At 35.1% G+C, this 21,899-nt stretch overlaps 1 protein-coding gene across 22 annotated transcripts in view; it reads left to right on the top strand.

Annotated features, from left to right (window-relative positions):
- EPB41 (erythrocyte membrane protein band 4.1) overlaps nt 1-21,899 on the top strand; it is a 200,403-nt gene that overhangs the window by 145,867 nt on the left and 32,637 nt on the right. For 4 of the 22 annotated variants that reach the window (XM_041764995.1, XM_041764989.1, XM_041764999.1 and 1 more), the window contains 5 exons: nt 3,507-3,712; nt 6,850-6,906; nt 7,060-7,101; nt 8,071-8,133; nt 13,076-13,252. In XM_041764995.1, coding sequence (XP_041620929.1) covers nt 3,507-3,712; nt 6,850-6,906; nt 7,060-7,101; nt 8,071-8,133; nt 13,076-13,252 — 545 coding nt within the window. Of the gene's footprint in view, nt 1-3,506; nt 3,713-6,849; nt 6,907-7,059; nt 7,102-8,070; nt 8,134-13,075; nt 13,253-15,033; nt 15,085-15,467; nt 15,690-16,396; nt 17,069-20,286; nt 20,378-21,899 lie in introns of those variants that run through there. The other 18 variants (XM_041765000.1, XM_041764992.1, XM_041765001.1 and 15 more) reach the window with 15 other exon arrangements.

The following is a 21,899-nucleotide window of genomic DNA, read 5'->3' as shown; positions in this document are numbered from 1 at the left end:
CTGTTGCCATCTCTCTCTCTCTCTCTCTCAAATAAATACTTTTTAAAAACGTAAATAAATAAAAGAAATTCTTGGTTTAATCATGAGGAAACTGGGGCACAAACTATATAACTTGTTAGGGTCACACAATTTGTTCATCCACTCAGTGAGTAGTAGTTGCAGTGATTCTTGCTAAGGGAGTACACCCATATCATCTTCAGAACTTTAAAACAAAACAAGTATCCAGGCTTCACTTTTAGATACTTCATCTGTCTGTGGTGGACCTGAGCATCAGCTGGGTTGTTTTTTTTTTTTTTTTTCAAGATCTGCAACAATTCATGTGGGCCCTCTGGTAGTAGAACCTTTGATCCACTATATACCTATTGTACCTGTACCATACTAGCAGAAATTGTGCTAGTAAGTAACAGGACCTAAAATTTAAGTCTCCTTTTACTTAATATGATGGTTGTGAGTTTTACTCCTCACTGCCGTAATATATAACTGTCTCAAAGTTTCTGTTGTTTTTAGACAAGAGCAATATAATACTGGAATTAATGGGTCCATAAGATTATCACAACACTTCTTTGTCTAGACATTCAGAAATGGGAAATAATCGAAGTGTTAATCATTCTCTGTATATGCACCTAAATATTATAATAGCTAACAAATTCACAAAATTAAAGAGCCAAAACATCTTAAAAAGCAATCACTACTTCCAATAAATATACTGAAAAGCATTGGCTCATACAATCTAAATGAGTGAATTATATGGTATGTGAATTAAATCTCAATAAAGATGTTTAAAAAACAACAACCATAGTCACTGCCATGATTTTCTATTATGATCTGTACTTTGTAGTCTTCTTATTGAGAAAAGGATGGGATACCTGGGTGACTGAGTCAGTTCAGCAACTGCCTTCAGCTCAGGTCATGATCTCTGGGTCCTGGCATTGAGCCCCGCATTGGGCTCTCTGCTCAATGAGGGGTCTGCTTCTCCCTCTGTGTGCACACTTTCTCTCTCTCTCAAATAAATAAATAAAATCTTTTTAAAAAGAAAAAGGAAAGAAATTTGCTTCTCTTCAGGGCTTCCAGGTAAAATCTTTCACTTGAATTGCGTATCAGTGTGTGCATAATTAATTTTTTCCCAACATACTGTTGAAATGATACTGACCCATGACAAAAAAAGTATGAGGACTTAGAGGTATGACATTAAAAGTTACTAATATTTAGTGTTTATGAAGTATTTTTATATCCATTGAATATGCTTCCCTAACTATTCTATAGAGTTAATATCTTCTACATTTTACAAATGATGAAACTTTATGCCTCCGTTTCTAACTGCCAGTTTCCACACTTATACCTACTTTTCCACAGACAGTACAGATTGCCAGGGCTAGGAATACTACTGAAGGCATAAATCATTTGGCTCTGCAGTATTAGTATTGGATTAAAACCAAATGCAAGTGGCAAAATAACACATGGTGAAGCATGGGCTATGTTTCTATGATGCCAGGCAGAGTTGAATTAATTCTTTGAGAGGAGGTGTGAATACACATGTATAATGATAGTTTAACACAACTGTGAGCAAAATATTTTGTCACATTCCCCTGTGTTGTTAGATTTGGTCTGCCATCTGCCATTCTTGCATTGAGTAGCTTAGAGCACCCATGAGTATCAAGGACTTGCAAGAGGCCAGAGTTTTCATTGGAAGATAGATGATTCTTGTGTTTCTGCTGTTTTTCCTAAGTATGCTTTCTTTCACTGGAGATCACTGGAGAGTCACAAGCATTTTTTTCTTGAAGTTGTATGTATGAAGTAGTTGTGAATTCCAAATTTTTATGTGTTTTGATGAATGGAATTCCTTTGTTTTAGCTAGTATTTACTCCTTATACATCAAAATGTGTCAAGATAAATTAAATTTGGGGCATTGGGGTGGCTCAGTTAATTAAGTGTCAGAGTATTAATTTTGGCTCAGGTCATGATTTCAGAGTTATGAAATGGAGTACCAAGTTGGCTCCACGCTCCACATGGATTCTGCTTGAGATTCTTTCTCTCCTTCTCCCTCTGCCCCTCCTCCTCCTGCTTTGGCATGTTCTCTCTCTCTCTCTCAAAAAAAAAAAAAATTTTTTTTTAAAAAAGGTAAATTCAGTATATTCAGTTTAAGAAAGCAGGAAAGCATATACTAAAAATTCTAAGGATTTCCATGCAAAATAATTAAAAATTTAAAAACTCCTACATGAAAGGATAATGATCTGTTATCAGAAATATTAAATTACATGGAGGGGTACATGGGTGGCTCAGTTGGTTAAGCATTGGACTAGAGCTCAGCTCAGGTCTTGATCTCAAGGTCATGAGTTTAAGCCCTGAGTTAGACTCCATGCGCAGCGTGGAAACTATGTAAAAATAAATAAATCATGTGGAGACACACAGCATTCCTAGGCACTGCCAGATAAGTAAGGTTTTACTACAAAGTATGTGTAGGTTTTTTTAATCCCTGAAAGGATGAAGATAAGGCATAAAGAGTATGAATAGGTGGTTTTGAAGTAAGCAAACTGAAACTTAGATGCCTAATAGTCCAAGCCAAAACAACTATTAACTCTGAAAAGATTAAACTTTTGTCATAAACCTATATTGCATATTATCTCTAAAACAGTCTGTAGAGAGCCTTTTCCCTAAGTCAAGGTTTCTTAATCTCAGCATCCTTAGCCTGTATACACTAGATTTCAGTACCCCCTCCTACTTCTCTTCCCAGCTGTGACAATCAAAAATGTCTCCAGACATTCCCAAATAACCCCTGATTGAGAACCACTGCCCTAGATACATTAGAGAAGAGGAACTGTAATACAAATTGATAAGATTCTGAGAGATGGTAGGACAGAACTCAGAAGGTTTTTTCTTTTTTAGGGACTAAAGGCCATGGTTATGAATTCATATTATTTTAATCAAATGACTTATTAAAAAGGAAAATAACTGGTTCAAAGATTTGCCCTTTAAAAAGCATCAGAAGAGTGCATATCTTACCAGAAGACCAATTTATCAAGTTATTTTGTAATCACTACAAGCAGGCTTCACAGAAGTCAGACTTGATCCTTTCTCCCTAGAACATATTTTTTAGGATCCTAAAATCACCTATAAATAAATGGATCTATATTTCAATATGGCTTCATGAAAGAAATCAGACTTAACTAACCTCTGTATTTTTCTTTATAGACAACATTGGAAGTTCTTGAAACAGAGTATGAAGTTGAACAATCTTGCTAACTTTTTAAAGAAAAGAGTTTTTAATTTCTATTCTTATTTTGATCCCCTCTGCCCACTTCTGGAACATGATAGCACAGTTCAGCTTTTCTTTGTAGCTTTTTTTTATTGCCATGAGTTACCTGGCAGAGCACTAATGATTTTTTTTTCATCTTCTGTATGATAGCCCACTGGACACTGTGTCCTGGATTCACAACTATTTTACCTGATGATTTTGAAGTAGTACAGTGGCTCTTACCTTCACTTATTCTTTTCCCTTTCTCACGTAGCAGCAGCTGTTGATTCAGACCGAAGTCCTCGGCCCACCTCCGCACCAGCCATTGCTCAGAGTCAGGATGCAGAAGGCACCGTTCCAGGTGCACCTGTCAAAAAAACAGTCGTTTCTAAAGCACAGAAGGAAACAGTGAAGGATGAAGAGAAAAAGGAAGAAGGGCCACCTGACCAAGCTGAGCCAGAGCCCACAGAAGTGTGGAAGGTATGCTATAAGTCTACATATCTGGCTAGTTCACTTTCCGATTTAGATATATTAACTCCTTGGCCAGGAAGGTTTTCAAAGCACTGATTCTTGTAGAATTCTAACAAAGTTATTTATTCTTTACTCTTTCTAAAAGAAAGAGTATGAATAACCCCATGAACCTACAAAATACTTTTATAGAATTATGTCATGAAGACTAAGTCATCCAAGTTTTCAGGTGGCCTACCTAAACTATTACCTAACTTACATCTTTTTATAAAAAGGTAAATCACATCAGCACTGTGATCATCTGCTTTTAAAAATAATTTGGACTCATCCAGAAGGAATCTTTTTTTTTAAGACTAAGCTCTGCTAATAGGATTAAAATATAATTTGATTTCCTAAGATGAATATACTGGCAACATACCCAGAGAATATCCCAGTTAGTATTACATAAGACACATTGATGTGGTTGTTCAACTCAAATTGTTTACAAAAAGGGGAAAATCCTTATGTAGGAGAGATTATGCCACTGAGTTGCTTACAGTTCTAAGTTGATTGTATCCACAGTCCCTGACCTTGTTGAAAAAAATCACCAATTAGCAGATTTCCCAGGACTAACAGTAACAGGACTGATCTTTTATATGTTGATAAGCTTTTTAAACAAATTTAAGCAGTGTTGGAGTTGAGGTGTTCAGATTTACTGACATAAATATAAGTATCACTGTTGACAGCAGGAGTTAATAGAGGCAGTTTTTAAAAGAAAAATTACATTTTTATATGTCTGTTAAGAAATTTAAAACTGGAAAAAAAATTTTTTTTAAATGATGTAAGACCTTAGTAAGTGCTCTCACCTTGCCACATGGATTAATCCTATTCTTTTGGACCCGGTTCAATATCTAGTTTATCTGTAGAGCAGTGGCCAATTTGGCTGTTTTGACTACATTAAAAAAAAAAAAAACTGTTCAACATGGCATGCCACTTTTACTGTCCTTTGAGGCCAGCTTGAGTCCAAAGAGAGAAAAAAATTGAACAAATGGTGGATATTTGTCCTTAAAAAAAATTTTTTTTTTTAACCTAGGCAGATGTGCATGACATTGGCCATCAGCTTCAGTATCAACAGCGCCTTTTTAAGGTTGACTACCTCAGTTTTTAATGTTAGGGTATCTCTTCTAGCACTTTTGGCTATCCCTCTATTTGTTGTACTAACTAGAAAGTGTTGGATTACTGGAGTTGTCAAAGGAATCTTTTTTAAGTGGCTAAGATTTCTTTGGTGTTCTGCTAGCATATTTGTTCTTTAGCCTATAAGTCAGACACAGGTGTCTTCAAGAATAAGTTCCCGTTGCTCTTGGGACCTTGGCAGAATGAAGAGATCACTTCCTGGTATGTGCTTCCCATTTAAGTGCCAGTAGGTGGTTTCCTTGCCAGTTAATTCTGTGTAAGTATATGTTTTGAGATACTCGTGTAGAGATCAGCCTGAAAACTACCTCTGAAAACCTTCCATTACTGTAATAGTAGTGACAGAATTAAGGGTGACTCTGAGTTGATTTTATTTGTAGCAATAGAAAATAATTATGGAATTTACCTGAAGCAATAGGTATTATATAAAGCAAGAGTAGTAATAAAATAACCTTGTAACTTTGTAAATTTCATTATTTAACATGAATTTGGTGCCAGATAGAGGTAGCTTTTTGGCATCTTGAGTCATTTGACAAGATCTATTTTTCAGGTGTGGAATAATATTCTTCCCCTGTGTACACCATTATCTCATTTAATGTTCTCTGAAGAGGCATGACTACTTTTACCACTTGGCCTCCACTCTTAGACTGAATTAGAGACTCTCAATTTCTTGCTGATAGAAAAAAGCAAAAGGTCATTTTTAAACTACCATTTGCTAAACATTCACAACTCTATGGATATATTATCTTCACTTTATCAATAACAAACTTAAACTCAGAGAGGTGAAATAACTTGCTAATGACAACACAGCTAATGTTAACAGGATTCATGGAGGAAATGACCCAAATTGTCAGTTATCCTGGTTTGTTAAAATTACTATCACTGGATGTGCTTATGATTTAACAGTATTGCAAGTTTGGTGTTATGTTCTCTACATTCTGTCCTGGGGAAAACAGCACAGTATTGTACTCCTAGGTAATGCTGCCAAGTGTGATTAAAAATAATGTGTCAAAACCACAGATTGGTTAGGTTCTATAAAGAAGTTAATGATACAAAGTGATTGATTTGATCCTTAATCAAAAGTTTTCTAATTTTGAAATACCTACTGCTTTAGGCATTGCTGACTCTAAAATGCTTTCTCTTAATGGTCTGTTTGGGTTTTTTAAATTTATACTTACTCTATTTTGGGTATATAAAATGACTATTACTAAAGGTATTTTGAAGCTAGACAGGAGGCCTTAGTTTTTCTCTTCCTACTATTAAGGACAAATCTTGTTCATCCACCAAACACATGGGCTCCAGCTCCCTGGAGAGGAGATGACAGAGTGCTGAATGTTGCAGCTGAGCCCTATGTGTGCTTATTTATAAATCAGCCTTGGAAGTAATTGCATGCATCAGTAACAATTTGGATTGAGTTTATTTTGATGTTTTGTTGTCTAATAAACTCAAGAGTTAAATTGCCTCCTTAAATATATTGATCAACTAACAAATTTTTTTGTATTTACCTGCTTTGTGTCATATGTGGTTTATTATATCTGTGCTTTAACTGTAAAGATTTTGTTTCTGTCATGTATGTCATACCTTGATATCTTCATTTGTAAATTTGTTTTTAAATGTTAAAGTACTTCCAGATCATAAAAAAAACACATGCCTTTTTTAAGCCCAAATTATTCTTTGTATAAGTACTTTTTTGTGAATAAGTATGAATATGTTTTCTTCATCAGTAGAATAATTATCTTAATTTTCTTTTATAATAATTTGGCTGTCTATATTACCTCTTCAGCCTTGAAAATATGATGAACTAACAGATTACTGTTGCGAGTAACGTCCTTTCCTGTAATACCCCCCTAAGACTGCATCATGTTGATTACATATCAGCTCATTTTGCCAGCTTAAAGATGCGGCTTACTTGGAAATAATACTATTCATAGAAATCTACTAATCTAAAATGTTTTTGCCACTCTATTTCTTAAATGTAGGTGGAAAAAACCCACATCGAGGTCACAGTACCTACCTCAAATGGTGACCAAACACAGGTTTGTGCCAACAGGCCACTTGTTCCTTTTCTCCTTCCTCTCAATTTTTCTTCTCCCCAATTCCCTTTCCTTAAAAAATATTATAAAATAAAGGTTCAATGAGCCAATATTTTATCATTTTTCTTTTTTTTTTTTTAAATAATGGCAAAACAGAAGCTTGCAGAAAAAACTGAAGATCTGATAAGAATGAGGAAGGTCAGCCATTTTTCACTTTCACAAAACCACATTACTGTCACCCATGCTGACTTCTACAGTGCATTAAAAAGACAGTGATCCATTCTTTTCATTGATTTCCCTTAATCAGAAATTACTTTCAAATAATAGATATATATTTGTGTATATATATATTTGCATATGTATGCCAAAAGAAATTATAATCCTATACTATTTGTTGAAATTTTTCATTAAAATAAACTTCCCAGTAGGAAAATATCTTTTCAAACACAATGAAATTGGTGAAGACCAAACCAATCCTTCATATTTAAACTTTATAAGAAATATTTCAGTGGCACAATATTCTTGGAATCATTGACAATATTTGATAAATACTTACAATGGAAACCATCATAGCAGCAACTCCTGGTATTGTTCATAACTATGTGTTTTGCTGCTCTGTGCCTGTTCTTCCCAACTGTAGAGTGGGCTATATCAGTTCTTACTGAAGAGAATGTTGACTCTACTCATGTATAAAGTACCATACCTTAGATCTTTCTTACGAAAGGTATTAGAGATACACCTACTGTGTTATTACTAAGTATGAAATATGTTTCAAAAAGGTAAATAATGTTTTAAAGCACTTTTCTGTGCCATGAAACATGGAATTTCAAAGCTTCTTAAAGTATTGTATTTTAAGGTAACCCCCAAACAGCTCAATTTCAAAAATGAAATAAGATAGCTTATTACGTAAAGAAGCCAATGAAGCCGGGAGCACTGTCTATTTAAATAAGATCATCACTTTCCTCCATCATTCATAAACAGGGTCATCCGTTTTCTAGTTGTAATGTGTTTTGTGTGTGTCCTTGTAGTTTTGTGACCATTTCATGTTGGCATATGCTGCGCTGTGGACATTTAATTTTTTTAGTTTGCCAATTTGCAGTTTTTTCCCGCAAGAACAACATTTTAATTTTTTATGCTTTTCTGTTTTTCCCTCTTTCATTTTCACAGAAAAAGAGAGAGAGACTAGATGGTGAAAACATTTATATCAGACATAGCAATTTAATGTTGGAGGTTTGTATGAACTTGAAGCTTATTTCAGTTGGTTGCCTATAACCTTCTGCATTCTTTGCTGATTGCCCTTTCTTTATGCTGCGTTTGGTTTTGCATGCCATTGCATGAGAGAATTTTAGGTTCAAAATGCTTTTGCATGTTGATAAACATGAAGATACGCAACCATCTCTCCTTCTGACTCTTTAGTTTCCATCTGTCATACTTATCTAAAAAATATATGATTGGAACTATCCCCTGCCTTTTGTGGTTCCATTGTTTATCACTTGGAGAAAATTCTACATCACTGTTTAAAATTCCGTGAATTTTCCAAGAGTATAAACTCCTATTATATGTCCCAAGCATCAAATTTGTACCATTTTTTTCATCTTTTGAACTGAGAAAGTGTGGAAAAGTAGGAGAAATGATCACAATCAAAATGGACTTAAAATATTGGGGATACTGGAAAATGACAAGATGATCAGGAAAAAAAAAGATACAGGAAGGAAAAAGGTGACCTGATATTTAATCAGTATTTAGTATGATATAAGATAGCTTAATACAAAAATAGGTCTGTGGGCATAAGATTATTATTTTAAAGACAAGAAAATTGAGCCGTAGAGAAAATTAATTTCCTTTTGGTCACAAAGCCAGTAAATTAGTAAAGCTAGGATTTCAGTTAAGGTCTATCTACCTCTATTAAATTATACTTATTCCATTCAGAAATAGCAACATACTGTCTACTATTGGAATTGTGAGGTCATTTTCTCACTACTCAACAGTGATGAGAATTTTACCAGGCTTATATTATATTAGTATACTTTTCTAGTTTGGAGCTCCACATTGGATGGGGAAATATAAAACTAATTAGAAGACTCGGGGAACTCTATGAGGAAAAAAAATGAAGAACACAGAGTTATCTGTGTGGAAAACACTGAGGCTACATTAGTTTACACCTCACAAAGACTCTTATATAAAAATTGACCAAATTATCTTACTTTTGCTCAAGACAGAGCCAAAAGAAATGAGTATAACTCTGATTCTGGGGATTTAACTAAAATTTGAAGGAAATATAAATGTAGAGGAAGATGATAAACATTGTTTTTGCCTTCAGGAAACTTAACAATGTGTAAAAGTAGGGAGGAGAAAAAAACAAATAGCAATAAAATGATTTCAGGTTATTTTAGAAGGTAAGACGGAAATAAACTGTATGCTGTGCTTTAAGAAAGGAGATCTATTCTGAATAAGATGGACAGGGAAATTCTCTCTGGAGAGATAGCATATTAGCTGAGACCTGAAAGATGAACATATAAGAAATGTGCTAAATATTATTAAACTGGAAATTTGAAGAAACTTTTAGGTAGATCTCTGGTTTAATATAATCGCCTCTAATGGTTACTTAACCTTGTCTTATTTTTTGTCAAAACACATATTTTGAAAAAAAAAACACACATATTCTGAATGCTTGCTATATATAAGGTACTTTAATAAAAGTAACAGAATTTATGGCCAGCCTTTATGAATCATATACTGTGCAATGGGCACAATACCAAATGCCTTATATACAGTTACCTCACACAACATGAGGGTTTTTAGTTGTTTTTTTGTTTTTTTGTTTTTTGTTTTTAGATTTTATTTATTCATGAGCGAGAGGCAGAGACATAGAGGGGGAAGCAGGCTCCTTGCAGGAATCCCGATATGGGACTCGATCCCCAGACCCCGGGATCACGCCCTAAGCTAAAGGCAGACACTCAACCGCTGAGCCACCCAGGTGTCCCAACATGAGGTTTTTTTAAGGCTGGACTCTAGGATATTTCAAACTCAGCAACTAGATCTCTGCTTTAGCCCATAACTGAAACTAGACATAAATGGTTCTGCTTCTGGTATTCAGAAGAATTATGGATGTCAGTTGATGTCCTCCTTGGCAATGTAACATCTCCCAAACCCAAACATGCCTTTTTCTTCACTGGTCCATCTTTAGTGCTTCCTCTTGACTGGAACCTGCAGTACCAATCATATATTTGTCATTTGTTCAATGAGGTGTGTTATGGCTTCTGAGACTCACAGAGTCCCTGTGTGTGATGTGTTTTTTTCTCCCAGCATTTCACTGATAGCCACAAGAGGAGATTTCTAAATAAGTGTGTGTTTGAAAATTAAAACTACTAACTACTTTTTGAGAACATTTTATATTTAATGGTTTGGTTTGGCTGCTGCTAAAATTATAAGATGATAAACATAAAAAGTATCTACCCTAAAAACAGCCAAAGTAATTTGGCTAGCCATCATTCTCTAGTTATGGTAAAAAAAAAGAAAAAAGAAAAAAAATTCTCCCCTCTTCGCCCCTAAAGGATGTTCTCCCAAATTATCTGTCACTCTAGAGGGTTTTTTTTTTTTTTTTAAGTATCTCTCCTACCCCACCCCCACTAATGCTTTGTTCTGGCCAAATAAGGTCGAGTTCATTTTTAGATCTACCGCCTCCTCCTCCATCTCCCAGAGAGAACCTGTAGCAAGTGTCTATGACAAATTCTATTTGGAACAGGTCCCTTTGAGATCTTAATTTTACTCTGTGCCCCCACAGGTTTCTAACAGAGCCAGCTAAGAAGGATGGAGAAAGCTCCTTCAGAAGCTATTGATTTTATTGAAATGTTTATTTTCTCAGGTTCCAAGCCAATCAAAAGCTAGGCCAGAAAAGTAACAAATTATTACTCTCATATTAAGAGGCTAACCCAGAGAGTTATGGATTTGCCATAGCATCTCTTGTTCATTTTTGTTTTGCACCATTCATATTTGTAACTCTCCCAAATGTGTTAAATTGTTCTTGGACCAAACAGATTTAATTTCCAATTAGGAGCTGGGTCGTGGAGCCTTACATGCCTTGTGGGTCTCAGTTGTTCAGCTTACACTGAGTCTTTTACCAAGCTTGTTCACGCTTTTTTAAAGCTAATAAACATGCTTTTCTTGCTTTCAGCTAGAATAAAAGTGCACACTGTTGTTTCCCCATGGTAAAGCCCATATTCATGGGCTATACTCACATTTCACCCCAACAAGCAAGAGGTACTTTTATGTGGAAGCTACAGGATTGCCCTTTTTGGGTTAGTTTTTTCTTTGATCTCAAAGCAAATATACATGGTTTAGTCTTGTAAAAATAAAAAGAGTGGACTAATAAATGAATTTTCTGAATGAATATTTCCAGAATCAAAATTATGTCATGTGTCTCACTAATACTTTTTCCTATGCTATTTCCCTTTGACATTGTTTTTTTTTAATTAATTTTTATTGGTGTTCAATTTACCAACATACAGAAAAACACCCAGTGCTCATCCCGTCAAGTCCTTTGACATTGTTTTTGAAAAAAATTTTATTTACTTGAACCATACTTTGCTCCAGAAAAATTTTTCAAACAAATTTTTATTTAAATGAGTTCCAGGTTTTTTTTCCCAAAATGTGGTGGTTTCCCACAGAGAAAGAAAAGAAAAGAAAGACTAATCCCAAAATTTACACAGCATATTAAAAGATATGTTTAATATTGTGCTTTTCTTGGATACAGAGCTGCCATGATATATAATAAACACAGAATTTTTAGCAGTCATCAAGTGACAGGCTCCCACATATTTTGATTTCAAGCACAGATATTCTGAGCTTTTTTGGAGAAGTATGTTGGACAAAGAACATTTCAGTTTTTGTCTTTAAATTGTATTTCCTATTTATTTCTGGCCAGATCTACCTTTTGAAAGTTTTATAGGTCTACTGTTATATAAACCTGAATATTATTTCTAGCTTTATTAACCTTAGCTTTGATCCTTTCTCCCTGGAATATCCTATTTAAGAGCTTGAACCTAGTTGTCCAGTATCCAAATCTGCTGGAACAGTTGAAATTTTAAATTGTCCAAGAGATATATAAAGTATTTGAATTCTTGTTAAATCGCTTCCAATCCATTGAAAGTTACTGGAAGAAGATCCCTATTTTGAATTATACTAAGGGATGAAGTAAAGCTGTCAGAAACTGTTGGAAGGCATAAGGCTTTTATTTGTTTTTAAAGATTTTATTTATTTACTTGAAAGAGATTGAGCATAGAGGGAGAGGGAGAGGCAGACCCCCACTGAGCGGGGAGCCTGATGCAGGGCTCAATCAATGCTAGCTGGATCTAGGACCCTGGGATCTTGTGACCTGAGCCCAAGGCAGACACTTAACCACCTGAGTGCTACCTACAAGTCCCAGAAGGCATAAGGCTTTTAGTTTGCATTACTAGTATTGGTAAAGGAAAAAAAAAACATTATATTGCATATCGGAGTCATTTTTCATAGGTAGTAACAATTTGCTCTCAAAGCTTGAGCCAGGAATTCTAGTAATAAATTCTTACAACAAGAAAGGGCTATTCCTGTTTATCAAAACCAGTAATAGCCACCTAATAATAGGGAAGCAAAACTATCTCCAAGTAGAAATAGAGAGATGCTGTATGATTGCAACTCACCAAAGCAAAGCAGCCAGTGGTGGCAGTTGCATCTTTTATCACGTCCTTTGTTGAACAGTTGCTCCTTATCTATTGCTGTCTCCATCCTGCCTGAGCTGAGCCTCAATCAGTTCATATTAAGCTGAGACTAATTGAGCTGTGAGATTACCCTCTTGGGATGAGGAGTTTGAGATCTAGCACTGTCATAATGAGAAGAAAAGTTGGAAAATTAGGGAGTGAGGTTGATGGGTTACATAACCACTAAGAGCTGTGGGGTTAGATGCCTCACTGCTTCCAAGAAAAGCACTTCATTAAAAAGAAAAGAAAAGAAAAAAGAAAAGAACAAGCAAATATGCCATGTCGTATATTTAAAATTTGAATGCAATTTATGGATTAGTAACATCTGCCCTGGATGTGGTGTGTTTTCTACCAGTGCCCATAGTCTGGTGGCCTTCTCTTGATGTGTTTTTTCTCTGAGTATTTATTATTCTGCATTTTTGTCCTTTCAACTATAGGATTTAGACAAAAGTCAAGAAGAGATAAAAAAGCATCATGCCAGCATCAGTGAGCTGAAAAAGAACTTCATGGAATCTGTACCAGAACCACGGCCTAGTGAGTGGGATAAACGCTTATCCACTCACTCCCCATTCCGAACACTTAACATCAATGGGCAGCTTCCCACAGGAGAAGGAGTGAGTACTTTGTCCATGTGACCACTTGTGAGAATGAATGAAAGAGGTGTTACTGTATATTAATGTTCTGTATATAAGTAAAATAAGGAAGTTTAGAGCTGAAATTTAGCTTTGGTTCCTCACCAGTTCATTGCAACTTTAAGGCATTCATAATCAAACACTTGTTTTTTTAAGTCATGTGGGCTACCCAGTCAAATTAGAGGAGCCATTTAGAGCTACCATTAGATGACTGAGCTCTTGAGAACTGCCTCCTTCTGGCTAGTGTGTGTTTACAAATTGACCATAAGCCAGCAGAACTTTATGTTCAAACTGTGCCTCCAAGGACCAGAGAGTTTACTAAATTTAGTAAGGTCAAAACAGGAACAGGATAAACATTTTTTTTAAACTTTATTTGAACATTTGCACAACTTAGAAATGTCTGGAATGGTTGACCACAATTATATAATAAACTAAGAAGGCCTCTAAGTCAGAAAGTGCAAACCATCACATGTTAATGATTTCATTTCAATTTTAGAAAAATTGTTGACGATTCATCTTTATGAGTAGCATCAAACTTTTAACATGTTGTTTTGTAAGGTAGTCACAATTAGAAGAACTCGGAGATACCTTTCAGAGGCTGCTCTTTCTGTATTGTTGTCATTACCTATTGTAGAAATCCTACCTTTGACTAAATGAATCTGTGTGATGGAATATTTTTAAAGTTACCTTAAGCATATATCTAAAAATTCTTTACTTAATCTTTAGCTTATACAGGTTAATATTTATATGAGTAGTCATAATGATTTAATGAGTGATTATAATATTTTTAAAAATTATATGCCTGGTTTTTACCAATAGGAATTGCAATTCTAATTAAGAAAGGTAGTATTGTCTTAATAACTTAAACTTGTTTTTATATTCAGAATTCATGGTATATTATCCAACTTTGTTTAGTTTCTGGAACTGGAGAAGATGATAAAAGTTGTCTCACAAAAGTGTACTTTTTCTATTTTTCAAAATGCAGTTGAAATTGGCTAAGAATTCTCCCAGTACAATCGAACCAGTTTCACCAAGTAAGACTGGAGAATTCCTGAATGCTGGGTAGCTAGTTACCACAGGTGATAGGATGCAATTGTTCTTATTCACTGTCCTGTCAGCCTCCATTCCCTGATGTAAATGGACATCACTTTTGTATTCTAAATATAGATAATATACCCTAAACTGAGACAGTGACTTTGCTTTCTGTAAATTTAAACTCCAGGAGAAATGCCTTGTTGCTATCTTGCCTGGTTAACCCTCTCTGTAAACCGTAACTGCATATTTTCTAGAAGTTTTCTTTTTGACTCTGTGGAAGTAATAAAAGGTGCTCTATTACTTTGAAAAAGTAACTTAATACTCTCTTGGATGAAGTTTGGTAAATTTGAGTCAGTCTCCATTTCCAGAAAAATATCTTATGTCTTAATAGAAACCTTCCAAAAATCATCTCAAGGCTGGTTGGAAATGGGTATGTCATCCTGTAGACTTTGAAGAAAGGACTTTTTATAAATTAGATTAGTGGAGAATATTTGAGCTACTTTAGCTCTATGCTTATGTATATTACTCCTCTAAGTGAATAACAGAATGAATAAGAACTGTACTCTGATAACCATTTATATAGGATAACTCCACTTTCTGGCATATCTTACTTTTTCTTTAATAATTAGGGCAATATTTCTGTTCCCTGGGGATACCTCTTCCGTCTTTGGCAGCATTGTTGTTGTATTGCAAGGCTACTGAATTTTATATAATTTGTGTATGACCAGGTGAAGAAAACCTCTGTCCTTCCCTCGGAAAGAAAGGTTGGTGGGCCAGAGGTAAAGCTGCCATTATGACTTGTGCTTCTCAATCTAAATTTGCTCCTGTCATGGCACTAAGCAGATAATCCCCCAGAACTGAACAGCAGCTGCTGAGTAATTTTTTTTTTCTTTTGGCTCTACTAGTAAATTCACACCCCACTGCCTTTTGACCTAACACATAACATTTCCACTGCTGCAGCTTTTGCAGCTTTCAATTTGCTTATTTCGGCGCATGGCTGGTTGAAAAGCTGCATGAAGATGTAAATATGTATTCAGAGAGAAAATGAATTTAATTGTACCCTATTCTTTTTATGTTGTCTTTCTTCTCCCTCTTTATATTCTTTTAAAAATCATTATAATTTTGCATCCTTTCTTTTCCTTTTTTCTTTTTTGCTGACCAGTCCCCCAGCTACTTTCTCCCTGATACATATCACTTAGGGGTGTGCAAAGAACCTGTATTGAAATACCAAACTGACCAGAGAAGGCTGGCCCAACTGAGAGAACTTAGAGCCAAGTTTTTCCTTTCATAGATAACATCTGTCCTGACTAAATGGCAGAGCATGGAAATTGGGGGAGGGGGAACACTTAAAAGTGTTAAAAGTACTTGCTTTAATGTGATATATAAGCCTTCATGATGGTTGTTAACTGCTATTATTTTTAATCATGATTCTGCAAGAGGGAGGGAGTTTACAGTTGTTGAGATGGGGGTGGGCTTTGTTTTTGATAGACCTTGGAGGCACATATAAACTTTTATACTCTTGTTTTTCTTTTGCAAACTTTAAAATGTATGGGATTAAGATTTTTATTCCCTTGAGCAAAAGCTAATTGCCGTACTGAATGAACTGTTGCAGTTTTTTAAGTCTATGTGAAAGGATATGAGGATAATGTTTTATATTCTGCCTTCTATTTATAATAAAATAACTTTTCTGATGGTGAGAAGAATGCTTCATTATTGGTTTTGCCCAAGTGATCTAAGAAAAATTGGCAGCACTAAAACAATGAAAAATGACCTAAAATTCATCTGTGAGTCTCCTTGAAGGAAGAACAAATACTATAACTAAGGAAGTCAAGTAATTTCTTGAACTTTCAGGACTTCTAATGTTCATTCACTCAAAAAATTATTTATTGAATACCCTACTGTGTTATAGAAACTTCGTTGGGATAAATGGCCAAAGTAAAGTAAGATAAAGAGTGTCAAAAAAAAAAAAAAGTGTCCAAAAAGATCTTCCCAAATCCTTTGCACATCCCCAAGTATCATTTTTGAGCATTTTTCCATCTGTCATTTTGTTCATCTTTCTCTGTCTTTCTTGATCTTCTACCGTGAAAGCAGACACAGGAACGTGCTCTGTTAGTGCAGGATGAAGAGAAAATTAAAAGGAAAGAGAGATCTGCTGAGAGAGCCTTGCCCCAGCAAGACAATGAAGAAATTCCTCCCAAGGTTTCTATTCCAATCCCCGAGGATCACAAGTCTCTCAAAAAGTGCCACCTCTACTCTAGTACTTTTCCATCTCCTCGTATTCCTTTTATGATGTCTTTTCTCGTGATTCTTGTGTTGGCTGTTTGGTGGTTGGTCTTTCTGTGATCAGAAAACAGGGTGCTCATCTGAAATGTCAAGATTAAAACCATTGAACTTTTGTCATTTACTTCCTCTGTGTTATCTCCTGTATGATACCCTCTGATCTTGATAGTTCACTGTCCTAGGGGAGCTCTTTGTGTTCATTTTTCTGTCAATAAAATGTTACTCTTTGTAGAATATGTATTGTGGGGTACAAAGGAATAGGGATGGATTGCCCAAGCCAGCTTTCCTCACTGACATTTAGCAAGTTGAGGCAAATCAGATTTAAGTGTACGACAGTTAGTACTTTCCCCAAAAGCTTTAACTCTTTTTATCCTGCATGTTCTTATTGTTTACTCTTGTTGTGTCCTTCTCTCCAGTGTTAACATGCAAAGCAGGATACTCTGTAGAAAACATTTGATGGAATATTTCATAATCTATAGTCATTTGTGTGGCATAGCCTCTGTAGTTTAAGAAAAAAAATTCAACTTGCTAATTTTTCAAAAGCCTTAAAATGATATATTTTAATCTATGAATCCATAAACACTCCTTTTCTTGAGATATCAAATTAGTATATATACAAAGGCCTTTTTTGGAAAAGGGCTTTTGACTTCTGTGGCCTTCTTATGTGTATTTCTGAGACGTATATGGAAAAACACCTTTATTCTGCCTGGTGTATAGAAGGGGACCTGCAAAGGTTAAACTCCAACTTTTCATAAGTAGAATGTTGTTGGTTTAAGGAAAATGGTGCTGGTGTCCCCTTAGTCTCTAGCCAGGGCTGAATTCCCAGACCACTGTACCCATCTTTAAAAGTCCTGAAATACAAGTTAATTCAAGATCTGTACATAAATATACCCTTCTCTGAAGTAATACTGTGTTACTTCTTTATGACTTAAGTAATTATATTGCTAGAAGCAATATTTAGCCATTATCATAAGCTTAAAATATATATTGATATATTCTGTTTTCCTGATTGACTTCAGACCTGTTTATTCTTACATTTGTGTTGAAATCAATTGTTTTTCATTGATAGCCTTGTTGACCTAAAGTTCTGTTGTGACAAGTATGTGTCCCTGTGTTTGCATGTTGATTTTTAAGGCTTCCCTGAAGTACATATGAGTGTGCTCTGTCTTCACAACAAAACTCAGATGCCTAACCTGTTATTTTTTACCTCGGTATTAATCACATCTTGCATGTAGCTTACTTTCTATTTCACTTGAATGTACCAATATGGATGATTTGATTAATGTTGTCTCAAATATTTGTTTTGAAATCTGAGTCCATGAGGTTATCAAACAGATTTTTGCACTCTGTTTTACTTCTCAACACTTTTTAGTTGATGAAACTTTAAGACTTTGTGTTTTTAAGATGATGGCTTCTTACAGCAAAAAAAAAAAAAAAAAAGAGAGAGAGAGAGAGAGAGAGAACACTAATGCCAAGAATCTTTTGTCCTTCAACGCCCACCACTATTCTATTTTTCTCTGGAGACATGTAGAAATAATTATCTGGTATTTCCTGAAAACTGCTATTCTGTCATTATAGGCTTTCCCCAAAAATGGGAAAAGAAGTAAGGGGTGGGTTAAATTTTAAAATCTGTTATGGGTGTGTATCTTTCATGTCGCAGGCTATGTCTGTTTATAACAAATATTTTGTAACTAAGCATATTTCTTGATTTACTCATAATAAGAAGAGAGAGACCTCAATCAGCCTGACACGTTGCAAAGCTGTCCTCTGATACAGAGAGTGATCATCATAAGTACTCCCCTTTATCTTTGAAATAGAAATGCAAGAGCTTTCCTTATGGAATAACAAAACTATAATATTGTTTAGGGTTTTAAAATTTTTTCAAGGAACTGAAAAGGAAATAATCAGAATTTTATTGATACTTTTATAACTGTTTATGATTATATTTCCAGTTTTCATCCTGGTAACAGCTTTTTATTAATTATTGTAAATTTCACCTTAGATTTTGTTCTGCTTTGTATTAGAATTATTCTGAGTCCATTAAAAGTCTACAATAAGCCAATAATATTTTTCAGTTTTTGGAAGTAGAGCAGGAATCCTCAGAGATCCTTACTGATGTAAGTTAAAGAAGAGGCCCTTTGTTTTATTTAGGGTAAAAATGGTTGAGAGCAGGAGGGCCAAGTCTTTGTATTGGATTAATCTGATCAGCGCAGGTTCAAAAGATATACCCATCACAGTTATCAGAGGAAAAATAGTAGACATTATAGCTTTGTATTAACTAACATTAATACTGCTGATATTTGTAACAAAGCTGTAAATTGTCTTAGTTTTCTTCTCACATCTCATTCCATTCTGAACACCAGAGACAGATCCAAATAACTGTGTGTTGGTTTTATCCTGGTTCAGCTTCTGAATGGCCAGTGGATAAGTAAAAAAACAATTTCGACTAAAGGTATCAATACAGACCAGTAAAAAGTCTTGGGGTTTTTTTCGCCTTGGTTTTGCTATTAATCATTTCTAGGGTGACTCTAAGAAGTTCACTTAACTACTTGGTGCCCAGATTTCCACCTAGGAACATAGAGACAAACCTACCTCATGAGAATGAATCTGTAAGGTATTCCAGGAATCAGAAGCTTTGGTTGTTGTTCGTTTCTTGGTCTTTTGGGGACTGGGAAGACAAACACTTAAAAACAGACATTAATTTCTTGGAATTTTTCATATGAAAGCAAGCTGTGAAATAGTTGTATTGATTTGCATCTACTTGTTACTGGTATTTGACCAGGCACTTAAAACTACTGAAGGTCAAAATGTCTTTCCAAATTCATCATACTCTTAAAACTCATCTTATCCTTTTGGTAGTCTTCCAGTGGACCAAACTTGAAAATAAACCCAGCATCAATCTTTCAGACCTATCTTTTAGCCATTTTCTTATGCTAACAGAATATGAAGGAGATTCAGTTCACATGGGTCAGGTTTACAACTTGTTTACATCTCTGATACAAGTTTTGAAGGAGGAAGATACTGACTGTTGAGTAACATTAGACTGGGGATTTTCTGTGGTTTAGATTTCCGCTTGTCATCCAAGTTCCTAGTACATTTCTTTCTAGTAAATGTTGTAAATTTTTCTCTGAATTTTCTGTGGATATAAGCCAGTTTACTGTCTCCTACATTCCTAAGTTACTTTCGTCATATTTCCTACAGATAGGCATGGAGAATATACTAGGCATTAGAGGTTTGGTTATTTTTTTAGAAGGCATTAGCAAGCAAAATTTATACTTGGGCACTACCTAATGATCACATATTAACAAAAGGAAGACAGAAAATTAAAAAATAATATGAGACACTTTCTCATTGTTGCCGATTTTGTTGCAATTTTTTTGCCAAGAGTATTGAGTATAGTGAAGATATATAGAACTTCTCTATAATATCCTTCCCTTGTATTCTTCACAGAAATTATAAAATCCCAAACTTCTTTACAGCATTCTCTACCACACTGAGAAAGAAATTTTGCTTGTTTTCATTGCACTTAAACTAACTCTGTTGTTTGTAATTTTGGTACTAGAAATGGAGACGAATCCTTGTTCTTATTCTCCATTATGCATGGCATGTGGGATAACTGTATCAGCCTCCTCCACATTGTAGTGGGTAGTAGATCAATGAGTCTGCTCTCATTTCTGTTTCTGTTACCCCTCATGCCTTAGGATCTCCTTCTTTACTGCAGCAGAGCATGATACAAACAAACAAACACTGGTGTGGACCCGGGATTGGGCACCGGCAACACTTAAGAAGAAGGTATGGCTGTTAGAGCAAGGAAACCATGTAAGGTTAGACCAGAAAGAAATCAGAGGTGACTGTTATCAACAATTACAAATTCAAGGAATATTTTACTTCATAAATGGAATTCTTATACTAGAACTTGAAAGACAAAAAGAAGAAAAAAGTAGTTTATTATTCCCACAGATCAGAAATATAGGCTAAAAGCTAAATAACTTCAATCATAGCCTAACTAAATATGTGAGTGACAGATTATTAAGGAAGTGTATGCTTTAGGAATGCATTTCTAATCTTTTGTGATTGATATCTTAGAGGGTAGCCTTCCCCTTTATCATAGTCAGAATCCTGTTTGCAGTAAATAATAGAATATATCCAACATTTCAAAGATTAGAGGGCAGGAGAAACATGTGTTCCAATGATCTCTTCAGGCCCCTCCACCCCAGATCATTAAACGGTACAGTTTAGTCTTTCATTTTCTCTTCTGTCTCCTTAAAGAAGAGTCTTCATATGGACAGGATCCCATCTCAATAAAACACAGAGAATAAGAATGAAGGGGAAACCATGTTTACTACTATGCATTCATTCATTGCCCATTAGGGCAATGTATTGCAGAGATGCAAAAAGGTAGCATTATCAGAATTTTAGGGTTGGGTAAGCCCCCAATCCAACTCTTCTTCACTTCGCTTAACTTCTCTATACAGTATCATTTAGTGATTTAAAACCATTTATAGGACATTTATAGGTCTCTGGCCTCCCAAGATACAGCCTACTACATCTTTGGACAGCTCTGATTTTTGCCTATAAATCATTCTTATATTAACTCAAAATCTGTTTCCCTATAGTTTTCATTTCTTGTTCCTGAATGGAGGCCTTTTGAAGAATTTTCTGTCTTCTATATTATAAGCTCTTCACATAGTTAAATGTAACTCTCATATTACATTAGTCATAATTCTTACCCTCAGATAACATACCATCTGATATCCAGATCTGCCCCAGTCTTCCTCCTAGCATGTTATCCTGATTTCTTCTTTCTTTTTCTAGCTGTCTTTGTTTTATCAGCTCTTTTTCTTTCTGGCTCTGTTGCCCATAGGTTGCTTGCCAATGATTTATTCATCTTATGTTTTTACCCATTGGCTTGCCCTCTCTCTTAAAAAAAGAACATTTTGAAATTCCTGGAAATCCTCAAGCTTCTTCATAAATGACACAGGCATGTGGGATTTTTTTTTTTTTTTTTTTTTAGATAAAAGAGTGGAGGTGGGATAGTTTTGTAGCTTCGGAAACTTCTTGTAGCCCAGAATCTGTTGACAAGACAGACTCACTATTCTATTTTGAAGAAGCATACCGCCAGAGCCTGCATTCTAAGTTTGCTTGCCTTCTCTGACTGAGTAATCTTTACATACTTTAGCACCCTCATGTGATTTAATTTATATCATTGTGATATGATAAACTTATGGAAGCTTACTTTCTGTTTAACATTCTGATTATGGCTTAGATCCCCACCAGCAAAAGTGGTTTTAAAGATTTGAAATGTTGTTAATCC

The sequence above is a fragment of the Vulpes lagopus genome, chromosome 8 (genome assembly GCF_018345385.1).
Source record: "Vulpes lagopus strain Blue_001 chromosome 8, ASM1834538v1, whole genome shotgun sequence".
NCBI lineage: Eukaryota > Metazoa > Chordata > Mammalia > Carnivora > Canidae > Vulpes > Vulpes lagopus.
The sequence above is the reverse complement of the archived record's forward strand: the minus strand, read 5'-3'. Positions and strand labels throughout refer to the sequence as shown.